Here is a 22,881-nt window from a genome sequence, read left to right as displayed (position 1 = left end):
GTACTTCTGGTGGCATTCTTCCGGCGTTGAACTTCCGGCGTGTCGGTGGCCGTGTTTGCTGACACCGTCCATCCTGACACCCCGTGGTGCCTGGTCGCTGCTGTGGGCCTGGCGGTTGCCGAGCGATTTGAGAGGGCGGGAATCGCGGAGACGAGGTTGGGTTCGCTAGGTGGAAAGCCGTCTCTTCCGCTGGCAGCCTGAGGGGCGCCGAAGGCTCACACCACTAGTCATGGACTGCAGTCTGGACAGGATGGCTTCGGTGGTACCCGGGCAATTTGACGACGCGGATTCCTCAGACAGGTAGGCGGCCGAAGATGACACACTTGCTCCTCAGATGCCGCCAGCTCCGTTCGCCTTCGGCTCGGGGAGCTGACACCTGACGGGTTTGGATTTTTCTCGGGTTCTGTCCTCATGGCGGGGCAGTTCCCAGAATGTTTAGCAGAGAAGCAAGAGCTGGGGACCGCCGAGGAACGTAACGTGGGGCTTTTTCTTTCTACGAACAGGGTTCCACACACAGTCAGCAAAAGTTTTTCCTCCGCGGGCGATAGCGGTGATGATCAAAACAAGTCAAGGCTCTACTGTTTATTTGGAAAGGAAGGCAGACCAAGGGGCTAGCGCCTACAGCGCAGCCGAGAGCAATGAGGCAAAAAGGGAGAGCAGCCAGGTAGAGCCTTTCAAGTAACTGAGGAGTTACTATTCAGGTCTTACAGGCCAGAGGAGGGCTTTTAGCAGCGACAGGGCGTCATTTGATTTATGAATTAAAGGAACTGGTGAATTACGTAGACGATGTTCGTGGAGAGGAGGAGTGGAGCAGAGAACCAGCAAATAAATAAATAACCAGGTTCAAACATGATGGCTCCTAGAGCTACGGTCCTAGAATGACCTCGAGGTAGCAGTGTTCAGGTTTTGTGGTGAAATTGTATGTGAGATCCAAAGAAAGCAGTGATGGAAAACTTCCTGTTAGAAAGAAAAAAATCGCACATAGTCATTTTGAAACAACAAAGAGTTGTGTGTACCTTCTAGCACGTAGATTTTATTAATCAGTTGTGAGCACTCTTGATAAATGTATATTGACCACTCTCGAGTGTCAAATCTAGTGTTAGGGAGATATTGGTGACTACCATTTTGATTGCCACAAGGGTTGTCCTCTGCTAGGGGAGATTGATGTTAACAATGACGTAAATTATTTGAATTAAAATTGGTGAATAGTACAAAGGAAAAAAAAAGAGTGATCAATAATATATAGTAGGGATTAGCAGGAGAAATTGAAGATTTCCATTTTTCTGCTTACTGATCATCTCACAGAAATCCTTACTGCAGTGTTTAAGTGGGACCAAGAAACAAGCCTGCTTTGCTAGTCAGTGTGTAATAGTCATGACAGCGTACTGTTTATCCACAGACCCCCATACACACAGCATATTGTGAGACTACATTAGTGGTCCTCTGCTGGATGTGACCAGAAACATCTGTATATTTCACACCTAGGCTGAGATGCTAGTGGCATCTGGTAGCTAGGTAGAGTACAAAAGATCCTCACCGCAGAGGATTGACTAGTTGAGACTGAGGACACCAGGATCATTCCCATAGTTGTGCCTGTAACATACCTGTCTGGATTATTAGATTTGTAAGTGAAAAGTAATTTATGTATTATACTTATGAAGTCCTAGTGAATTGCAGTTATTAAATGATTATCTCTCCTTCCTACTCCTGCTCATGGGCATTTAAAGCCCTGTGGGCTGTAGCCAATTAATAAGTTGGAGTTGACAACTGAATTTATTTAAGACATAGAGGGGGGCCAGGTGTGGTTGCACAATGCCCTTGATCCCAGCACTCTAGAAGCAGAAGCATCTGATATTGATGATTTCAAGTATTGCAGAGAGTTAAGGAAAGGCAGATTTTAGCCGGGCAGTGGTGGCGCATGCCTGTAATCTCAGCACTCTGGGAGGCAGAGGCAGGCAGATTTCTGAGTTCGAGGCCAGCCTGGTCTACAGAGTGAGTTCCAGGACAGCCAGAGCTATACAGAGAAACCCCGACTCAAAAAAACCAAATCCAAAAAACCAAAAAAAAAAAAAAAAAAGGCAGATTTTGATACACACACCCCCTTAAAGTAGGTGTATGAATGATTTGACTAGGTTCTGGTCTTGTGCACTGATCAGAGTCAGTTCATTTACCCAAGATGATAGTGCAAATTCTAGCTTGACTTAAGGCAAAAGCAAAGCCAACACCCAATGACTAGTATGAGGATGTGGAGAATAAAGCATTGCTGCAGATGGAGAGGCAGAAGAACTTGGTATTATGAAGATGGAGCAGATTGGGAAATATAAGGGAATCTTTAGGTGTGTGTGTGTTTCCCTTTAGAGGATGAATAAACATGCCAGAACATTCATATTTTTAGTGAAAACAAAGAAGTGCAGTCAATCCATGCAGAAGATGACATTCTACTTACAAACCTTCAGAATGATGCAGCGGAGGTAAAGGGCGAAGATGAAACTGATGAAGAAGACAGCTATGATTATGACACTGATTGGTACTTGAATGATGCGACTGGAAAACTCATCCAGGGTTGTACCTGGAATGGCGGCAGTAACTATCAGGTATGTAAGGAGTTCTGTAAATCTGTTATCTGCTTATAGTGTGTGTGTGTGTGTGTGTGTGTGTGATGTCAGGTGTCTTAGTTCTCTTTATCTTTTCTTTATGTGTCTGTGTGAGTGTATACACTTATGTGTACACATACTTGAGTGTGTGTGGGGAAGGCAGAAGTGGGCACCAGTCCCTTGGAGCTGGAGTTACAGATATTTTGGGGATCCACAACATCCAAACAGGTTCTTATGTGTGTGCTGGGATCCTTTCCAGTCCTAATATCTCTGAGCTGTCTCCAGCTTTATCTTTGAGACATCTTGCTGAGCCCAGAGTGCACCGTTTAGCCAGCCACCAGCCCCTGACTTCCAGGGGCGCTCCTCTCTCAGCTGCCCCAGGGCTGGCATCGTGGATGCTTACCACTGAACCTGCCTTTTTATGCGCGTGTTGAAGACTGAACTTAGGTCCTCAGGCTTGAATGACAATAATTTATGAACTGAGTCATCTTTCCAGCCTATGTAGTTTTTTAAAAAAGACTTTGTAGTTCTGTAGGTTACATTGTTTTAGAGCCCCAGCTTTGACTGATTATTTTTCTTTCTTTGTGCTTTTCATATTTTTTATAATTTCTTGTATTTAGATTCTGTCAATAATCAGTAAATGTTAAGAGTTATTGAGGTGTCATAAGATGAACGAACTTAAAAATATACAAAGGAAAGACCATGACTAAGCTATAAATTGTAGACCATTTACAGAATGGAAATGGGTCTGGGAATGTAGCTCAATAGTAAAGCATTTGGCTAGTGTACAAAAGATTCTGGGGGGTCTGTCCCTGGCTTCCCAGCACAGCAGGAAAAAAAAAATGAAACTCATTTATAACTAGAGAAGTGTAGCTGGGTTGGTGGTATAGTTCTTTAGCCCCAGGTACCTCTCAAGAAGAGGTAGAAGGATCACAAGTTCAAGGCCAGCCTGGAGTACAAAGTGAGTTTTGGTAACTCCTACACTGAGTCACTGGTGAGACTTTGGATAATTTCAGAGTGGATTGTGTTAGGATGTATGTCTAGCTAATGTTGGCTGTTAACTGTCTGTTGTTGGTGATTACAATAATTACATTGTTTCGTTGGGCATTCTGTGCATATGTGGAGCACTTGCCTACCATGCAACCCAGAACTACAAAGGTCAGATCAGTCAGTCTGGTATGTATGTGATAGGAAACATGATTCGATTTTTTTACTTATTGTGGTGCTAGGAATCAAAACCAGGCCTTTATGTACCAGGCAAGGACTCCTGATATGTATCCCAAAGCCAAAAGTTATTTTGAAAGTTAAATTAGGGGCTGAGGAAATACCTCAGTGGGCTAGAACACTTGTTGCTCTTGCTAAGGACCTACGTTCAATTCCCACCACCTCCATGGCAACTCACAAGCATCTGTAATTCCAGTTACATGGGATCCAATGCTCTCTTATGGAATCCGTACCAGACACCATGTGGTACACATACATTCATGCAGGCAAAACAGTCATACAAATAAAGTCAGATAACTAATTCTAAAAAAAAGTTACGTTAAATTTAATAGAAAATCTTTTTAAGTTCTTTACAAATGAGGCAACCGAGCCTCAGAGTTTCATGCTGAGATACAGGAGGGAATCAGCAATTGTTTTGTACTATTTAAAAAAATTTTTTTCTCCTCCCTGAGACAGGGTTTTTCTCTATATTTCTGCCACCCTGAAACTCAACCCATAGACCAGGCTGGTCTTGAACACAGAGATTTACCTGTCTCTATTGGGATTAAAGGCGTGTACCAATACCCCCTGGCTGAGAGCCTGTCTTTAAAATCTATATTGCATTCGCTATGAATTTAGGTATTGCTTCTGCTTTTCTTTGGTCTTACTTAAGGTTGTACAGTACACCAGTCTAAACGCTGAACCTCAGACAATTTTTTCCTGTACCCTTTCTTGGAGTGTTAGGCATAAAATACAGGTTTAAGAATGAATTTAAGGGCTGGAGAGATGGCTCAGTGGTTAAGAACACTGACTGCTCTGCCAGAGGTCCTGAGTTCAATTCCCAGCAACTACATGGTACCTCACAACCATCTATAAAGGGATCTGATGCCCTCATCTGGTGTATCTGAAGAGAGGGACAGTGTACTCACATAAAATAAATAAAGATAAATTAACAAAAAATGAATTTAATGTTAGCCTTAGCTTTTTACTAAACACTTTGAAGGTAAATGGATACTCAAGTATCAAATGTACAAGCCACTTAAATTTAAAAAAATCCAACTTAGTTATTATTCATAATAACAAAAGATATATTGAAGAGAAGAATATAACATGTGGTCTATAGTCTGTGTCAGTAACCTTAGCCTTCTTCATTTTTGAAATGCCTATTTTTTTTCTATTTTATTTACTTTTTTTTATATGTAGGTGCTTTGCCTGCATTTGTATCTGTGCACCATGTGCAGGAAGTTTAGGAAATGCCCGCGGAGATTAAAAGAAGGTTTTGGATCCCCATGGGACTGCACTGATAAATGGTTGTGAGCTGCCATGCATGTGTTAAGAGATCAGCTCAGCTCTTCTCGAAGAGCAGCCAGTGCCCTTAACTGCTGAGCCATCGCTCCAGCTCTAAGAACCTTAACAAAAAGTCTTTAAAAAGTTTGTTTCTTTTTTAGTATGCTTTTAAAATGATGCTTTAATAACTAACTGAACTGGAGCAGGAGATGGTTCAGCAGGTAAATGCAGTTAGTGTCAAGCCTGAAAACCAGAGTTCAGTTCCTGGGACCGTCAAGGTGGGAAGAAAGTCAACTTTTGCCAGGCTGTGGTGGCGCACGCCTTTAATCCCAGCACTTGGGAGGCAGAGGTAGGTGGATTTCTAAGCTCGAGGCCAGCCTGGTCTACAGAGTGAGTTCTAGGACAGCCAGGGCTATACAGAGAAACCCTGTCTCGGAAAAACCAAAAGAAAAAAAAAAAGAAAGTCAACTTTTAAAGTTGATCTCTGATTCCATATGTGTGGTGTTCCCTCCCCCAAAATATAATAAAAAATAACTAAGGGAGAAAGAAATGTAATTATGAACCTTAAGCTTGAATTTACAACTAATCATATTTTAAACTAATTTCTTGTAGGCAAATCGACAGCCTTCTAACTACAATTCAGCCAAAATGTCTACTCCAATTGACAAGTCCTTGCGAAAATTTGAAAATAAAATAAATCTAGGTAAGTTTTTAAAAAATACATTGCCAGACTGAGCTGTGAAGAAATTATTTCAAATGTTGGGCACTTTTGTTGGCTGAAGAAGTGAATGTATTTGGACTCAGTGATAGAGTCAATGAATGACTGCAGATAGAATGAAGAAAAGTAACTTGTAGTGACTTTGTCCTCTGTGCTCATCTGCTGTGGGATCTGCAGTTCCATGTGCTCAACCCAGTTCCTCTCTCTCCTTGCCTTTTGTGTTAGAGCCGCCTACAATGCTGTTTGTTTAGTTAGGTGGGGCCAGTGGTTTAGTTGAAAGCCAGCCCACACTGAGCTACAGGGCTTTAGGAATGCAAGGCCCTGGTTTCCGCTTGGACCATTTTTGATTCTGTACATCTGCCAGTGTCTCATGTATTCTCCATCAATATCAGATTAATGTATGTGAGTAGTTCCTAGTCATCCTGATATGTCTCTGATGGGGGAAGAAACTGAAGCTTGCAGAATAAAACTTTGAATTCAGACAGTTGTGTTATCTGTATTATATAAACTATTAAGTATCTGAGATTTACTCTGAGGATCCAGTGTTTTTGAATATTGTCTATATCTACAATTTTAAAATTCTGGTTCAAAAGCATACTACAGTGCTGAGAATGCACACTGTAAAGAAATGCATTAACTCACTGCTTACCTCATAAGTAACATATATTCCGATTTTATTAAGAAAATGTATAGAAATGTAGAGGTGACTCTTCATGTCCTTTGTCTTGTTTACATTGAGTTTTTGTCTTTTTAGATAAACTGAATGTTATGGATTCTGTCATGAATAAAGTCACTGCAAAATTGAGACAAAAAGAAGCAGAATCGTGAGTAATGTCTCAGTATAAAGTATGGCTGGTAGAAACTGATTTCTTTACTGGGCAGTGTAATTGTTCTGCGGGGGAGGTTAATGTGCCTTTGTTTATCAGCTTAGCATTGCTTTACCTTTGCAAATCAAATAGTGAATGAATCTTAAGTAGTCAAAGTACGATATTGTGAAGTTCATAAGTGTGTTTTTATCAGGATGAGTGTTTGTAGATTCCAGTTGACCTAGGGCTGGCTGACTTCTCTTACGTGCTGATAACTGGGATGATCATTGCAATATAGAAAATTATGTTAATCCACTAGCACTGTCAGAACCGAACATTAAAATCAGTTTTTTTTTTTCCTGTTTTGTTACTGCATCCACAGAAATAACTGCTTTCTGTGAGATACTTTGGCCACTTGGTATTTCACTGACCTGTCTGTCTGACTTTTTGTATTTGAGCCTGTGTTAGTTCTAGTTGGATTGTGTTATCTAGGGGATGAGCTGAAGCAAATCAGAGTCTGCCTTTGGAAATTATTTTGAGATAAAAGTCTAAAAACACAGCCTTATCCATAAATGGGATCATTAAAGGCACAGACACTCTACCCTTCCCTGCCACTGTGATCCTGCTGTTCTCTTGTTTAATGCCTCACATGGGAAGACTGCCACATTCCCATTTCTTCTCCCACCTCTGTCTCCTCCTTTCTCCGTCCCTTCTGTATGCATATGTGAGATACGTATTTCATATATAACATTATGTATGCACGTCTATATATTTATATATGCATTTATATGTGTGATCCCTGGTGGTGGAAGGAAAGAACCATCTCCTGACCATCGCATGCAGGGTGGCATGGTCTTGTGTACTCTTCATTCACTTATAAGAAAATAACTGAAAAAGATTAACAACTAAAATGGAAAGAAATAACAAAAGATTGGACATGCCTGCTAAAGACAATTGACTTGCATGCTCAGAGAAATGGAGTTTAAACTGAGTGAAGAGTCTGTGTCAGCTTATATCTCTTATTAAAAACTTCTTGAGAATTGTCACCAAATCTGCCCGTGTAGAAGGCTCATTCTGGCATCTCACTGAGTTTTGAATATGTCTGCTATACCTTTTTGTTCCACTCAGGTATCGCATTAAAGATAAGGCCGACCGAGCAACCGTAGAACAGGTATGCTTGAAGTGTTCACACTCTTGTTTGACATTAGCATTCCTTTTCTCCTTGAATTGTGCCTTGTTTTTAGCTTCCTGTTGGTGTTAACCTCACCTAAAATTACTCCTGAGTAAATAAACATTGTTTCAAGTTCAGTGATTGGCATTTGGCACTATAAAATGACAACTAGTCGGTAAGGTAGAGAGCTATAACCTTTCAGAATAGTTTCCATAACCTTCGAAGCTGCTGTGCAGCGCTTCCCCTCTCAGAAGTTTGGAAGACAGAGACTATTAGACCAGAGTCTTTCTTAAGCAGTGTCTGTAGGAATTTTACTCTTTTTCCTGTTAAATAGGTTCACTATCAGCCATAAGGCAGGTTGGGTAGCTGCCATGTAACTGGGGCTTGTGCAAATGAAGGAAAAGGGAAAAATGGGTGATTCCTTCAAATATCCTTTTTAAAAAAAAAAAAAGATCTATTTTATGTAAGTACATTGTCACTGTCTTCAGACACAACAGAAGAGGGCACTGATTCCTATTACAGATGGTTGTGAGTCACCATGTGGTTGCTGGGAATTGAACTCAGGACCTTTGGAAGAGCAGTCAGTGCTTTTAACCACTGAGCCATCTCTCCAGCATTGCCCCCCCCCCCTTTTTTTTAAAGAACCTTCAGATTTCTAACTGGAGACCTCTTTGTTTAGAAATTACATGTGCTTTATTCTTTGGAGGGGAGGAGGCACTAGCCCCTAATTTCTGGTGGGCAGGAGGATATGATTGAAGTTGTGTGTGTGTGTGTGTGTGTGTGTGTGTGCTTAGATGGCCTGGAACTTGCTATGTAGATCAGGAGGGCCTCAAACTCACACAGATAGGCCTGCCTCTTGCCTCCTGAGAGCTAGTATTAAAGGTATGTGCCACCTGATCCAGATTTTTGATGTGAAGAAGATTATTAAAAAAAAAAAAAAGGTTTAGCCGGGTGGTGGTGGCGCACACCTGTAATTCCAGCACTCTGGGAGGCAGAGGCAGGTGGATTTCTGAGTTCGAGGCCAGCCTGGTCTACAGAGTGAGTTCCAGGACAGCCAGGGTTATACAGAGAAACCCTGTCTTAAAAAAGAAAAAAAAAAGGGTTTAGATGATTATTATTGCTACATATCCGGGTTCTCCTCTACCCATATGTTTGTGTACAATTCCACAGTTTGAAATCGTAACTTTTGAGCTATAGTACCTCTTCTGTAGAAGCTGACCTGCAGTAGAGAACCAGTTTGTGCAATTAAATCATTGCACAGGAAAGTAGTTATTTATAGTGTTAACTTGTTATTACATGTTATATTGGCTGGGTTTTTTGTTTTTTGTCCACTTACCTCAAACTAGAGCCACCTGGAAAAGAGAATCTTCAGGGAGGAATTGCCTCCATCAGATTGGCTTTGTAGGCAAACTTGTATGCCAGCCCACGGCGGGGTGATACCACCCTGAGCCTGGGTAGGATAAGAACGAACGGGGCTCCTGGGTTGTATAGTATAAGAAAGCAAGTTGAGCAGTGTGTAGAAAACAGGCCGGTCAGCAGTGTTCTTCCATGGTTTCTGCTTCAGTTCCTTCGTCCAGCTTTTATCCTGACTTCCCCCAGCTGTGAACTATTTTCTGCAAGAGTAAGATGAGATAATCCTTTTCCCTCACATTGTTTTGGTCATCGTGTTTCTCACAACAACAGAACCAAACTGAACTTTGTGTGTGCATGATGGGGAAGGCAGTGGGGCCTCTGTGAAGGCCATAGGACAACGTGGTGGGTTTACTCCATCTGCTCCTGGGGTGAGCACCTTCCTTCACTGAGCCATCTTGATCACTCTTGGTCTATATTTGCTGGTTTTTAATTTTCTGTGATTTGTTTTCATGATTGTACTTTAAAAAAATTTTTTTTCTTAATTTTTAGGTTTTGGATCCCAGAACAAGGATGATTTTATTCAAGCTGTTGCATAAAGAGCACATATCAGAGATACATGGCTGCATCAGCACTGGAAAAGAAGTGAGCTTGTGTTGGGATGACAGTGTTTTCAAAGGAGTTTCCTTGTTTCAGATACCCAGGAAAACTAAGGCTCTTTATAATTTGTGCCTTTAAAAAGAAAAGAAACCCAAGCATCGTAGCATATACTTTTAACCCCCATTACTTGGGAGGCAGAATCAGGTAGATCTCTGTGAGTTCCAGGCCAGCATGGTCTATATTGCAAATTCTAGGCCAACTAGAGCTACTTATAGAAACCCTGTCAAAAAAGAAAGCAAACTGGCTCTAGTGACCTTTATTTCCAGCACTTGGAGTCAGGGGCAGTCAGATTTCTGTGAGTCTGAGGCTAGCCTGGTCTACAAAGCAAGTTCTAGGGCAGCACAGAGAAAAAAAGAGAAAAGACTATATATACCAGATACTCTATTAACAATATATCTAGAAATTACCTTGCTTGGTAGTCAGTTGATCAGAAACTGTATGTGTCTAGAAAAATAAGTGTGACATTTTTTTTCCCCTCTAGACAGGGTTTTGTTGTGTAGCCCTGGCTGTTCTAGAACTCTGGAACTCACTCTGTAGATCAGGCTGGCCTTGAACTCAGAGGTTCTGTGCTTCCTATGTGCTGTTTTTAAAGGCTTAATGTGACTTTAGAAAAAATCAGTATGTTGTTATTCTTCCCTTGCTGTGATAAAATACATAACCAAGAACAGCTTAAGGAAGAACACTTACTTTAGCTTAGGGTTTGAGAGAGTAAGGGTCCGTGATGGGAGGGAGAGAGCACGCAGCAGGAAGCAGTGTGCGCTAGAAGCAGGCCCAGCCGACCTCCTATGACATACTTCCTCCAGCAAAGCTAGACTTCTCAAAGTTCCATAAACTCTGAAACATAAGCCCACCCACTGGGGCCCAGGGCTTCAAATCCATGGTCTCATTCAGACCATCCCAATTAGCAACTCATTTTTTCTGGAAGTTAATTAGATGTAAGAAAATTTTCAGAGATATATATGTGAAACCCATTATATTTAAGTTGGACTTTTCTCTATCTTGTGTGCCTCTTATAGCAATAGGCAGTGTTCAGAGAAATGGGTCATTAAGCAGCTTTTGTATTAGGCCCTAAGACTGCTATGGCATCACTATAGGCAATATGGTCTTTTTTTTTTTTTAAGATTTATTTATCATATTTATATGAGCACACTACTGTAGCTGTCTTCAGACACACCAGAAGAGGGCATCAGATCCTATTACAGATTGTTGTGAGCCACCATGTGGGTGCTGGACATTGAACTCAGGACCTTTGTAAGAGCAGTCAGTGCTCATAACCACTGAGCCATCACTCTAGCCTGGTGATAAGGTCTTAGGAGTGCACTTTGGCATATAGGGCCAGTCACTGACCGGAACGTCACAGGGAGGCATATGAATGAATACTAGAGGTATATATATTGTCACGCAGGTTTCCTATTTTAATTCATACCTTCAAGAGAGGACAGTGGCGTCGTTTCAGTTTACTTTTGAGGTTAGAATCACTGACACTGGTTACTTATTAACACGTTTCTTTTTCTTTGTTTTTTGCTTAAAATAGGCTAATGTATACTATGCTAGCACACCCAGTGGAGAGAGCAGAGCAATCAAAATATACAAGACTTCTATTTTGTTGTTCAAAGATCGTGACAAGTATGTGACTGGGGAATTCAGGTGAGCACAGGTTCTTGAATTCCTTTTCCCTCAGTGCTAAAGTAGTATAATGCTGTGATTAACAAATGTTTCCTGACTCTAGGTTCCGTCGTGGCTATTGTAAAGGAAACCCTAGAAAAATGGTGAAGACGTGGGCAGAGAAGGAGATGAGGAATTTGCTCAGGTGACTGGTGGTGTGTGCAAGGGGTTTGTAGTGTACATGCTTATCATGTCTGTCTGGGTGTCTGTGCCCTGCTCTTTACAAGCAGACGGACCCATTAGACCATGTAGCTCTCTTACTGTGCTGAACTATTTAGATGCATTGTGCTAGAAGAGCCTGAAGCCATGTGAAAACATGTAGGATTTGATTTGAGATAAGGCTTTTCATAGGGTTTTAAGGCAGTGACAATGATGGTAATACCGTCACTTGAAAAAAATTACAGGGGAGCTAGGTAGTGGTGGCTCACACCTTAAATCCCAGCATTGGGGAGACAGAGGCAGGCGGATCTTTGAGTTCAAGGCCAACCTGGTCTACAGAGTGTGTTCCAGGGAAGCCAGGGTTATGCAGAGAAATCCTGGCTCAAAAACAAACAAACAAAAAACAACAAAACAAGCAAACACAACAACAAAGCCAAACCAGGGGTTTTAGGTAAATGCTGTCAGGCCACAGCTCTGGTTATCACTTGCTTTCTTACTCAGTCCAGTGTAGGGCACATCCATATAGTCAGTTTTCTGTAACTACTGTAAACAAAGGACACTTAGCTAGGTTTTTCAAAGTTTGTGGCTTTTTCCTTTCCCTTTCCAGTGTCTTTTAACTTTTTATGTGTTATTCATAGTTACAAATTACTATTAAGCCAGCACCATTTGTTTTGGAAATAATCCTGTGTGCGATTGGCCACTAGGTGTGTGCAGTAATTTGCTTTATTTTTGACATAGTAATCTCAAAAAGATAATTATTGACATAGCTGCTGTCTCATCAGTCCTGAGGTATACTTTCTCTTGAGATTTTAACACCTCTAGAAGTAGATCGGGTGTTACAGGTTATACGATTTAATTGTGTGCTTATCAGTGTTTTGATGTTCTTGGTCACATACTGGTGACATTTAAAATGACTTGGTTAGGAAACAGCAGTGTACTTGGTGCTGTTCCCTGACAGCAGTGTCTGCTCATGCTCTGTAACTGCTCTAGCGTGCTTATGCCTTTTGATTTTCCATTTGTCCTTTATCTACATTGCAGGCTAAAAACAGCAAACATACCATGTCCAGAACCAATCAGGCTAAGAAGTCATGTTCTTCTCATGGGCTTCATTGGCAAGGATGACATGTAAGTATGTGGAACATCAAAGAATTTCATGGTGAAACTATGTGAGCCAGATACTAGGTAATGATTTCCCATTTTTCCTGTCATTTTTCTTTTCTTATGTGTTAGTGCATAACTTCTGTGATTCACCATTGAGAAGTTCTGTAGTGCTTCAGAATAACAAAAGCAACCGTGCTTTCTGAGGGATGCTAATCTCTTAAAGTGCTGGGAACGCACCTGTGACTGTCAGCATTTTGGAGTGGTGGTCACTATTCCCTTATCAGTTCACATAATGAGTTATAGAAGAGAGGCGTGTGGACACTTGAGTGAGGCAAGGGAACTTGATCGTGATGAGTTTATCTCCATTCCCTTTTTGCTCCAGGCCTGCACCACTTTTGAAAAATGTCCAGCTGTCAGAATCCAAGGCCAGGGAGTTGTACCTGCAGGTCATTCAGTACATGAGGAGGATGTACCAGGATGCTAGGCTTGTCCATGCGGATCTCAGTGAATTCAACATGCTGTGAGTGTGCTTCATTTCCTGGAATGTTACTGTGATTATTCCATGTACTTCAATACAAGGAAATCTTAATCTGCAAAGTCACACTGCACTGTGTGTGCCTCCCTGTAAGAGTTCAGATGTGGTCACTGCCTTCAGTGACCTCACCCACAGAATACACCACTGTGGAGGGCTGGCATGTACCGTGATTGATAGAGGGATTGTCTAGACTGTACGTGCGATGCCTTGGATTCCATCCCTGCACAAGGTGTAAGGAGGGAAGCATTTTTAGCTGATTTAATAGGCTTTGAAATTTTCTCTGTCTTTTTAGTTTTCATTAGGCAGGATCCTTTGTCATCTGTTGTAGTCATCTGCTGTATCCGTTTTTATCTGCTGCTTGGTGGCCTTGGACTCACCAAGATCCACCTACTCTGCTTCTCAAGTGCCGAGATTAAAGGAATGTGCCAACTACACCTAGCTAAAAATATGTAGCCCAGGCTGTCCCACTCTCTCTGGCCTGATCTTCCCATCTCTGGCAAGATCTTCCCACCTTCAGCAAATCCTGCTGGCATGTACCACCATAACTGACTTCAGAATAGATTTTTTTTAAAAAACCAAAAGAGCATGGTAGTAAATATCGTACAGCTTCTGTGCTTCCTGCCCACAGGTACCACGGAGGAGATGTGTACATCATCGATGTTTCTCAGTCTGTGGAGCATGACCACCCACATGCACTGGAGTTCTTGAGAAAAGACTGTGCCAACGTCAATGGTGAGAGGAAGTGGGATTTCCTGACAGCATCTGTACCTGTGAGTCCCAGCCCCTGTAGAGATCAAATGACCCTTTGACAGGGGTCACATTAGATATCCTGCATATCCGATAGTTACATGACGATTCATAACAGTAGCAATATTACCATTACGAAGTAGCCATGAAAATAATGCTATGGTTGGAGGTCACCACAACATGAGGAACTGTATTAAAGGGTGGCAGCGTTAGGAAGACTGAGAAGTACTGGGTAAGGTCTTGTCATTGAAGTGGGAACAGTCTGGCATCGGAATGCCACATTTGTCTCTCGCTTGCTGTGCATTTGATCCCTAGTGCTGACAAGCAAGCCTCTTGCTGAATTGCTCAACGCAGCGCCACTTAAGCCGCTGGCGGGCCATGGTGCATTGTTCTCTTCCTCTGTTCCTTAGCTGGAGTAGTAACTACTCCCTTTACAGCGCTGTTGTTACTGCTTTCCCTTCTGACAGACTTCTTCTTCAAGCATGCCGTTGCAGTGATGACAGTGCGGGAGCTCTTTGAGTTCATCACGGATCCCTCCATCACCGCTGACAACATGGACGCTTACCTGGAAAAGGTAAGACGGGCTGAGGAGACAGCAGAGGAGAACTCGCCTTTGCATGGCGTATCTGAGGGGTTCAGTCATCAGCATTGCTCAGTGTCGTTATTCATCCTAATAACTTCTTAGCAGTTATCATTTCACAGTGAGGTTACAACAGAAGTCAGTGGAGACGTAACTGGCAAGATTACAGAGAGATTGTGACAACTGTCAACCTCCATATGTTGAAAACTGTCCTGTGTGTGTGTGTGTGTGTGTGTGCGCGCGCGCACAATAAAACGTGACTAAGTGCTAAACATGATATACATTTAAGTTATTGTTTAAACCACAGATGTTCTATCTACAGAACTTTTTTTTTAATCATCAAATACTGAACCTGTGCTTACTGATCCCCCCACCAGCTCCAGGAAACCACCATTCTGCCTGAATTCTGCTTCTCTCGATACTGCTAATAAGTAAAATCATGTTGGTTTGTTTTTTAAATATGTATATGTGTGTGTTTAGATGCCCATGGAGGCCATAGATTATTCGATCCCCTGGAGCTAGAGTTATAGGTGGTCGTGAGCCACCTGAAGTGAGTGCTGGGAACCAAACTCAGGGGAAAAAGCAACACACAGGCAGAAGAAGACCCCCACCTCAAGGCTGGTGAAGACTGACCAGCCAGGGTTCCCCATAAGACAGATACCTGCGCATTGCTTTTGTGGGTTTTGTCTGAGTGCATCCTTTGGTCCCTAAACAGAAGTTTTATATTTTGACATAATCCATTTGTATCTTGTTAATCTTGTCACTTCTGAGTCAGGGTCCTTATATCCCCTTTCCCCTGGAGTGCCTGTCTTCCTTGCTCACCTGCTCTCTCTGGCAAATGTTAAAACTCAGGTCACACAGACAGTTGTCTTGGGGACATTCAGGAGGAACAGTGATTTCAGGAGCATTGTTTTCTCTTTAAAAAAAAAATTGTTTTTGGCATAGTGTTTTTTATATCCCCGGCTACCTCAGGACTGTATAGCCAGGGATGAACTTGAACTTGCAATTCTCCTGCCTCTGTTTGCTGAGTTCTGAGATTATAACTGCACCACGAGGTCTGTTCCAATCTAAGCAGGGCTGGGGAGTAAACCAAGGCTTCAGGGGTGCTGTGCCAGCTCTCTTTGCAACTGAACACATCTCCACACATTGGAGAGCTCACAGCCACCTGCTACATCAGTGTGTGTGCGTCTCTGTGGGGCTTTTATTTCCTTTAGATAGTCATACTTTGTAGCCCTGGCGCACCTGCCTTATGCTCCTCTGGCTGCTGCCTCAGAAATGCCAGGCTCTCAGCGCACCACCGTGTTTGGCAGATTATGTACTCTTGAGGGACAGAAATTTTATTTCTATATTGTTAGTACCTGATTATGTGCTAGGCAATTACATGTTGTTTTAGGGTTTTGTTTGCTGTGAAGAAAAATCATTGCCACAGCAACACTTATAAAGGATAATATTTAATTGAGATTGGCTTACAGTTCAGAGGTTTAGTCCATTATCATCATGGTGGGAAGCGTGTAGCCTCACAGGCAGGCATGGTGCTGGAGATGTAGCTGAGAGGTGCTACATTGGATCAGTAGGCAACAGGAAGAGAGAGTGAGCCACTGGGCCTATGTTGAGCTTCTGAAACCTCTAAAAGCAACTCCCTCAGTGACACTTTCTAAAACAAAATCCCTTCTGCTCCAACAAGGCCTCATGTCCTAATCCTTTCAAATACTGCTACTCCTTAGCCTGTGGGGGCCATTTTCATTAAACTACCATACAAGTATTAACTATCAAAAGTATTTTTATCTCTATTAGTATTGATTCTATACTTCAAAAAAAAATCAGAAAATAAATGTCCTTTCCTTCTTTATATATTTCTAAAAGATGTATTTTACTTTAATATGTGTACATATGGGTATGCGCATGTGTGTGTAGATGATTGTATAGGCCAGAGGCATTGGATCTCCCTAGAGCTGGTGTAACAGGCAGTTGTGAGCTCTCCAGTGTGTGGGTACTAGGAATTGACCTCTGGTCCTGTGGAATGATAGTCCATGCTGTTAATCACCAAGCCACCTCTCTCACCCTCTCCCTGTATTTTACCTAGAGAACTGTTTTTATGTCAGAAGAACAACAACCCCTATATAGAGTCTCTGTCTCCTTACAGTTACTGTTGTCCAAGCGGCTTTCTTGGTGATTTATACTGTATCAGTATTAAGACCTTTCTTGTGATTCATTTCACTGACTTTTCAAGGTTCAAGAAATGGTTCATTATTGAGTCTCACTTTTCTTCAGATAAAAATTTCTGCTAATAGCTAAAAATTTAGTTTAAAAAAATCATTCTTCTTGTCTTGGCCATGAGTTGGGTGTGGGTGTGAATGATGTTGATGCTGGGTGTGGGACTTTGTGGATCCTGGGACAGTGTTCCACCATAGAGCTACACTCCAGTGTTGATTTTTGAAGAAGGCACTAAAAGTACCTTGAGACTAGAGGAGTTCATTCTAGTTCTTTTAAAATGACTGGCAACATTGTAGAAGCTCACTCTAGTTACTTGGAGAAGTGTGAAGACGTGATATCTGTGAAGATTTAAAAAAAAAATAGTTCATTACAAAATAGAAAATGTGTCTTCTAGGGTAAATATAAAGGAAAATACTTTTTTTTTTTTTTTTGCTTTCTTTCAAAGGCTATGGAAATTGCATCCCAAAGGACCAAGGAAGAAAAGACCAACCAAGACCATGTGGATGAAGAGGTGGGTTATTGTGTATTCACAGCCCTGGGGAACACTTGTGGGTTCTGCTTGGAATTCTGGGGTGCTCTGTTGTGTGTTTTGTTGTGTCTTTTCATATAAACCAGGCTGTTTTACAACTTGATACACAGTACAGGCTGGCCTCAAACCCGCACTGTTTTGCTTCAGCTGCCTGATCGCTAGCGTAATGAGTGTGGGCCACCATTTCCACCTGATTCTTGCGTTACAGGCTTTTCCATGGTTTTCTGTATGTAGACACACAGTATATAATTTACATTCACTTATATTGCTGTACTCGGCGACCTTCAGCCTGTTGTTCAGGTAGAGTTTTGAAAGAGCTTGTGGGGTGTGAGTCAAGAAGGAAAAACCTATTCATTTGCAAGTATGAATTTTTAAATGGCCTATGTGCTGATTGTGTAAATATAACAGACTTTAAACACTTCGTTAAAAGAAAAGTTAAAATCAAACTAGTCTCACCGGGCGGTGGTGGCGCACGTCTGTAATCCCAGCACTCTGGGAGGCAGAGGCAGAGGCAGAGGCAGACGGATTTCTGAGTTCTAGGCCAGCCTGGTCTACAGAGTGAGTTCCAGGACAGCCAGAGTTATACAGAGAAACCCTGTCTCAAAAAAACCAAATCCAAAAAACCAAGAAAAAAAAATCAAACTAGTCTCAAGACGTCTTCATTAAGGTCCATAGTAAGCTTATTATTATATTTGTTATTATTTTAATTGTAGCTTCTTATTCTCAGAAGTTTGTGGCAGCTCAGTAGAGATGTTCCTACATAGTAAGAATACTGGGTATCCAGTTGCTCACAGCCAGGCCGTCTATCCTGTCCTTCCTCAGATGCCTTTTGAAATACATGTGTGTGTGTGTGTGTGTGTGTGTGTGTGTGTGTGTGTGTAGTGTTACTCTAAGGATCAATGGAATACACGCTCTTTCTTCCCTGAATCAGTTGTAAAATTTCATCTTTAGCCTACTAATTGCTTTTAGCTTGCCACACAGCAGACATGACAGCAGTGTGCACACAGGCCAAGTGAACGTCTGCGCTGGAGACGATAATACATTCCTGCGTGATTGTGACTGATAGAGCCAAGGGTACTGAGGGGTGGGCAGACTGTAGGAATAAGAGTTCAGTGTTGCTCTCTTCTACTAGGTGTTCAAACAAGCATATATTCCCAGAACCTTAAATGAAGTAAAGAATTACGAGAGAGATGTGGACATCATGATGAGGTTAAAGGAAGAAGACATGGCTTTGAATACTCAGCAAGACAATGTGAGTGGCCTGCTCTGCCTGCAGAGCCTGCTCTGCCAAGGGAGCCGGTCCTAAGCTTAGTCCTGGGTGGTGCTCGGGAGACGGTCAGCTCCCTTTGTATAAACATGCTTCCATACATCTTGGCTATAAGAGATTTAAGAGAGGGGTGATGTATTTGCTGTGTCCAGAGAACTATAATGAAAAGGGCGAAGTCTAGGGTTAAAATGGTTGTAGTAGATTGACGAAGCTTTGCTTCATTTTCATATGTATTTGAAAAGATGTTTACAATATATCATTTTTAGTTATGTGGGGTAGTGCTGGTATGTCCACAGGAGGGAATGTCCTTGAAAGCCAAATGTGTTAGGGGCGCCTGGAGCTGGAGTTACGAGTCGATCGTAAGCTTCCCTGCACAGATGTGGGAGCCAAACTCCGTCTTCTGCATGAGCAGAGCAAGTTCTTAGCCATAGTGCATCTTTCCAGTTCCCTTGAGGGGAAAATTATTGTTAATGGACCAGAAAGTAACCCTTTCGGCTTTGCAGCCACGTAGCAAAATTTAACTGTTTACGTTAAGTTTTTATATAACAAGGAATAAAGTGTTCTCTACATTTTCATGCATGAGACAAAAGCATTAAGACTGTATTACCATGCATGTTAGACACGTGTCAGCAGGCATGCCGTGGTGCCTGCAGGAAGGCCAGAGGACAGCTTTGCCGACTCACTTCTGTCCTTCATGTGGCTTCTGCGGATCCTAGGCCGGCTGTCAGGGCAGGTGCCCTTTTCTGCTGAGCTAGCTCTCTGGCCTAAAAGTACTTTTGAAAAATTTATTCTGTATATATATCTATGTGCCTCTGTGATTGCATGTGTACATTTGTGTGTGCCCTCAGGCCAGAGGAGGGTGTTGGAGCCCTTGGTGCTTTCTGAGCCACTGAATATAGGTGCTGGGACCCTAGCTCTGATCCTCATGATTGAGCAGCATGCACTTTTAATTACTGAGCCATCTTTCTGACCCCTTGAAAGCACTGTCAGTAATAACTACAGCTTTTGCCATAGAGACCTACTGGTGAGAGTAGAATAGGCTTGTTTGTGGATTGGGTGACATTTCACTGAATAAAGTCCAAATTAGTATTTGTTGTTATTTCGTGGGTTGCAAAGCTCATCTGAAAACTCTCAGGTTTGAGCCTGTGGGGATGCAGACCTGGGACACAAGAATAAACCTGCTACTCTCTGATGCTATGTGATAGATCTGAGTGCGTTCTCAGAGTCATAGGAGTGTGCTTAATGGTATAGCTTAATGGTATATACATATTATTGTCAGATTTTATATTTATAATATGTGTGTGTGTGTATTATATATTATGCTTATATTCATTTTACTTTTGTTTTCAAGATTCTATACCAGACTGTCACGGGATTGAAAAAAGATTTGTCAGGAGTCCAGAAGGTATGAAAAACATATGTTGTTATTGCTTTATAACAGAATTTATTCTGTAAATACTGCATTTATTTGTGTGTGTGCTCACATGTATGCCACAGCACATGTGTGGTGGTCAGAAGACAACTTTAGGGAGTTGTCTCTCTCCACTTCTTAGGTCTTTGGGATCCAGCTTAGATTGTCAGGCTACCTGATGAACTATCTTTCCAACCTGTGGAAACTCTTTTTGAAGTTCATAAGAGCTTAAAGATATAAAAGTTACAGTAAAATGGTATTAGAATTCAGTTTGGAAATGTACTTCATTCTGTCTCTGAATTTTGTGTTAAAAGTGAGATATTTGTCATTAATTCTGGTTTCCTTTGATGTAGCTGTAATTAATGATAGCCATATACCTTTTTTTAGTAGTTTTTAAAATCAGTTTTGAAAACTATTGGGGCTGGAGAGCTGGCTCAGCAGTTCAGAGCTCTTGCTGTTTTTCCTGAGGACCTGAGTTCAGTTCCCAGCACCCAATCACTTATCCGTAAGACAAGGAAATGGAAGTTCAAGGTCAGCCTGGATGTCTAATGAGATCCTGTCTCAAAAAAAGAAGAAACAAAATTAAATAACTGGTTGATTTCAGAGAAAATGAAACTTCCTCTTGATTGACTGTTCATTTTGGTTAGATTAGCTTATTGCTAGTAATGTAGTGCATAGGAAAACAGTTGTAAAGTCACTCAAATAGATTTTTACTACTACTACTGCTACTACTACTACCACCACCACCTCTGTATTTCACATTCTTTCCAAACCCCAGCTCAACTCTGTCTTGCTACAAGTAGCAGAGTTGTGTTGCTAATTTGGGCCATCCTTATAACCCTCATAGTCAGATGTGCATGCCAAGATAGCAGTGAGTGTAACCCAGCACATTTGTTAGTGACAGCACCATGTTGCACTGTCAAAAGACTGGATACCCTGCTGAGAGTGTGTTCTTGAGTCCTACCCAAGTGGATGGGTGTAACCCATTTTTCTCCCTAATGTTGATCTATTTTGTTGTTTCAGTTCATAACTTGAAAGAGTATCTGACATACTAATGTAGAATGCTGGCATTAATGTGTTGACTAACAAGTAGATAAGTACTTGGCTTCAAGTAACAATGTTCTATAATAATTTCAAGGTCCCCGCGCTCCTAGAAGGTGAAATTAAGAAAGAGCCTTGTTTTGGTTCAGCCGATGAGGAGAGCTCTGAGTGCTCTGACGCCTCTGAAGAGCGGGACGACCAAGCTGGGTGTGGACAGCATACTGCTGACCCTGACGTTGACAAAAAGGTTAGCCACGATCTCACTCCTCTTGATGTGGGGGCTCTCAAACATAATGGTGCCTCTGCTTGTAGTTTCTGTAACTAAATGCAAACATTGCTTTTGGAGTAAACTACAGACTTAGCTGGTATTAGGAGCTTCTTTAATATCACACAGAGGACACGTTATGTCTGTTTACTAGAAGCAAATATTTGTTTCTTTCTAACCTTACTTCTCTTAAAATATGAAACTTGTAATCAGCAAGTAACATATATAGGGACATTGATTTGACTGTCTACAGTTTCAGCAAAGGTCAAGGGACAGGGTGTAGCTCAGTAGTAGATGGGCTGGGCTGGGGGAGCCGGGGAAGAAAGATAACCCCTGTGTAATGACAGGTGCCTATTGTCCCAGCACATGGGAGCTGAGGAGTGGGGAGATCATTTGAGCCTCAGGAGTTTAAGAATAGTCTGGCTTACAAGGTAAGACCCTCTTGAGAGAGGGAAGAAGGCAGAGCTATGAAAGGAGAAAGAGCGGGTCGGAGGAGAAGTGAGATGCAGGGAGCCTCAAAGCATGCTCGTACTCACCAACCTCTAATTGTTATTTTTTATGTTACATATTACTTTTATTTGCTTAGCATATTAATTTTAATTTAGTTCTAATAATAGTTTGAATACACTGAATGACTGAAATTTTGTTGGGGGTGGGTTGTTTATATTTTATAGGAAAGAAAAAAGATGGTCAAGGAAGCCCAGAGAGAGAAGAGAAAAAATAAAATCCCTAAACATGTGAAAAAAAGAAAGGAAAAAACAGCCAAGACCAAAAAAGGCAAATAGAATGGAGCCATCCCCCAGCTGCTTTTTACCAGAAGTAGAAGTAGCTGGGGCTCTTCCTTACCGTCTCACGTCAGGGGAGCTGGGCTGTGGGCATGTGATAGGCCCCAAGCCTATATGTCGGCATCCAGCCCTGGCTCTGCTTTTAATGGACTTAGTAAGGTACTATTTTAATGAAGACTTTGTATATTTTATTTTTATATTTTTATCTTGCAAACATTTTTTCAGAAGTATCAGAACATCGATGTTTATGATAAACATCCACAGCCTTTGTAAAGGTGAGCATAAGACACTTGGACAAACTTGGGAACATTTGTTTTCTTTGTCTGTGCCAAAGACACATCTGCAGCAGCCTGGAGCTCCACGCTGAGAGAAGTCGTCTGGCCATTGTGTGCCATCCCAGCAGCCCTGTCCCTGTGTGTTCTGGGCTTGCTGTCACATGATCCTGCTTCATCTTGACTATGCCTTTCCAGCCAGACCTCCCAGCTCAGATGCCATTTCACACCCAGCCAATTGACATGGTCTTTGTTCATCAGATATTTAAGTGCTTTAGGTACTGGGATATAGCTATGAATAAAACCAAATTACTTCCTTTGGGTAGTTTTCATTCTTGTAAAGAAATGAAACATTAAAAAAAAGTGACGTTCTTTCATGAGGTTATACATTATATAGAGAGAAATAATGCTGAATAAAGAGAAAACCTAGGGAGGCACAAGTTTGCAACTTAAAATACTGGAGGTGGGTCTCACTGAGCTTCCTGGCACTCCTGTGGCTGAATGGAAGGAGTCTAGGTTCC

The 22,881-nt window shown here is 41.8% G+C and overlaps 1 protein-coding gene across 1 annotated transcript; it reads left to right on the top strand.

Moving 5' to 3' along the window:
* The first annotated feature begins 12 nt into the window (after positions 1-12).
* Riok1 (RIO kinase 1) lies at positions 13-22,677 on the top strand. Its single transcript, XM_052156706.1, has 17 exons — positions 13-300; positions 2,396-2,594; positions 5,697-5,787; positions 6,557-6,626; positions 7,737-7,779; positions 9,682-9,774; positions 11,324-11,436; positions 11,519-11,599; positions 12,652-12,738; positions 13,097-13,234; positions 13,878-13,981; positions 14,464-14,570; positions 17,236-17,301; positions 18,452-18,571; positions 19,938-19,991; positions 21,136-21,285; positions 21,978-22,677. The coding sequence occupies exons 1-17, from the start codon at positions 230-232 to the stop codon at positions 22,086-22,088; spliced, it is 1,698 nt and encodes a 565-aa protein (XP_052012666.1). The 5' UTR covers positions 13-229; the 3' UTR covers positions 22,089-22,677.
* Positions 22,678-22,881: the final 204 nt, after the last annotated feature.

Source organism: Apodemus sylvaticus, chromosome 14, assembly GCF_947179515.1.
Source record: "Apodemus sylvaticus chromosome 14, mApoSyl1.1, whole genome shotgun sequence".
Taxonomy (NCBI): domain Eukaryota; kingdom Metazoa; phylum Chordata; class Mammalia; order Rodentia; family Muridae; genus Apodemus; species Apodemus sylvaticus.
Note: the sequence above shows the minus strand (reverse complement) of the source record. Positions and strands in the feature narration are given on the sequence as shown.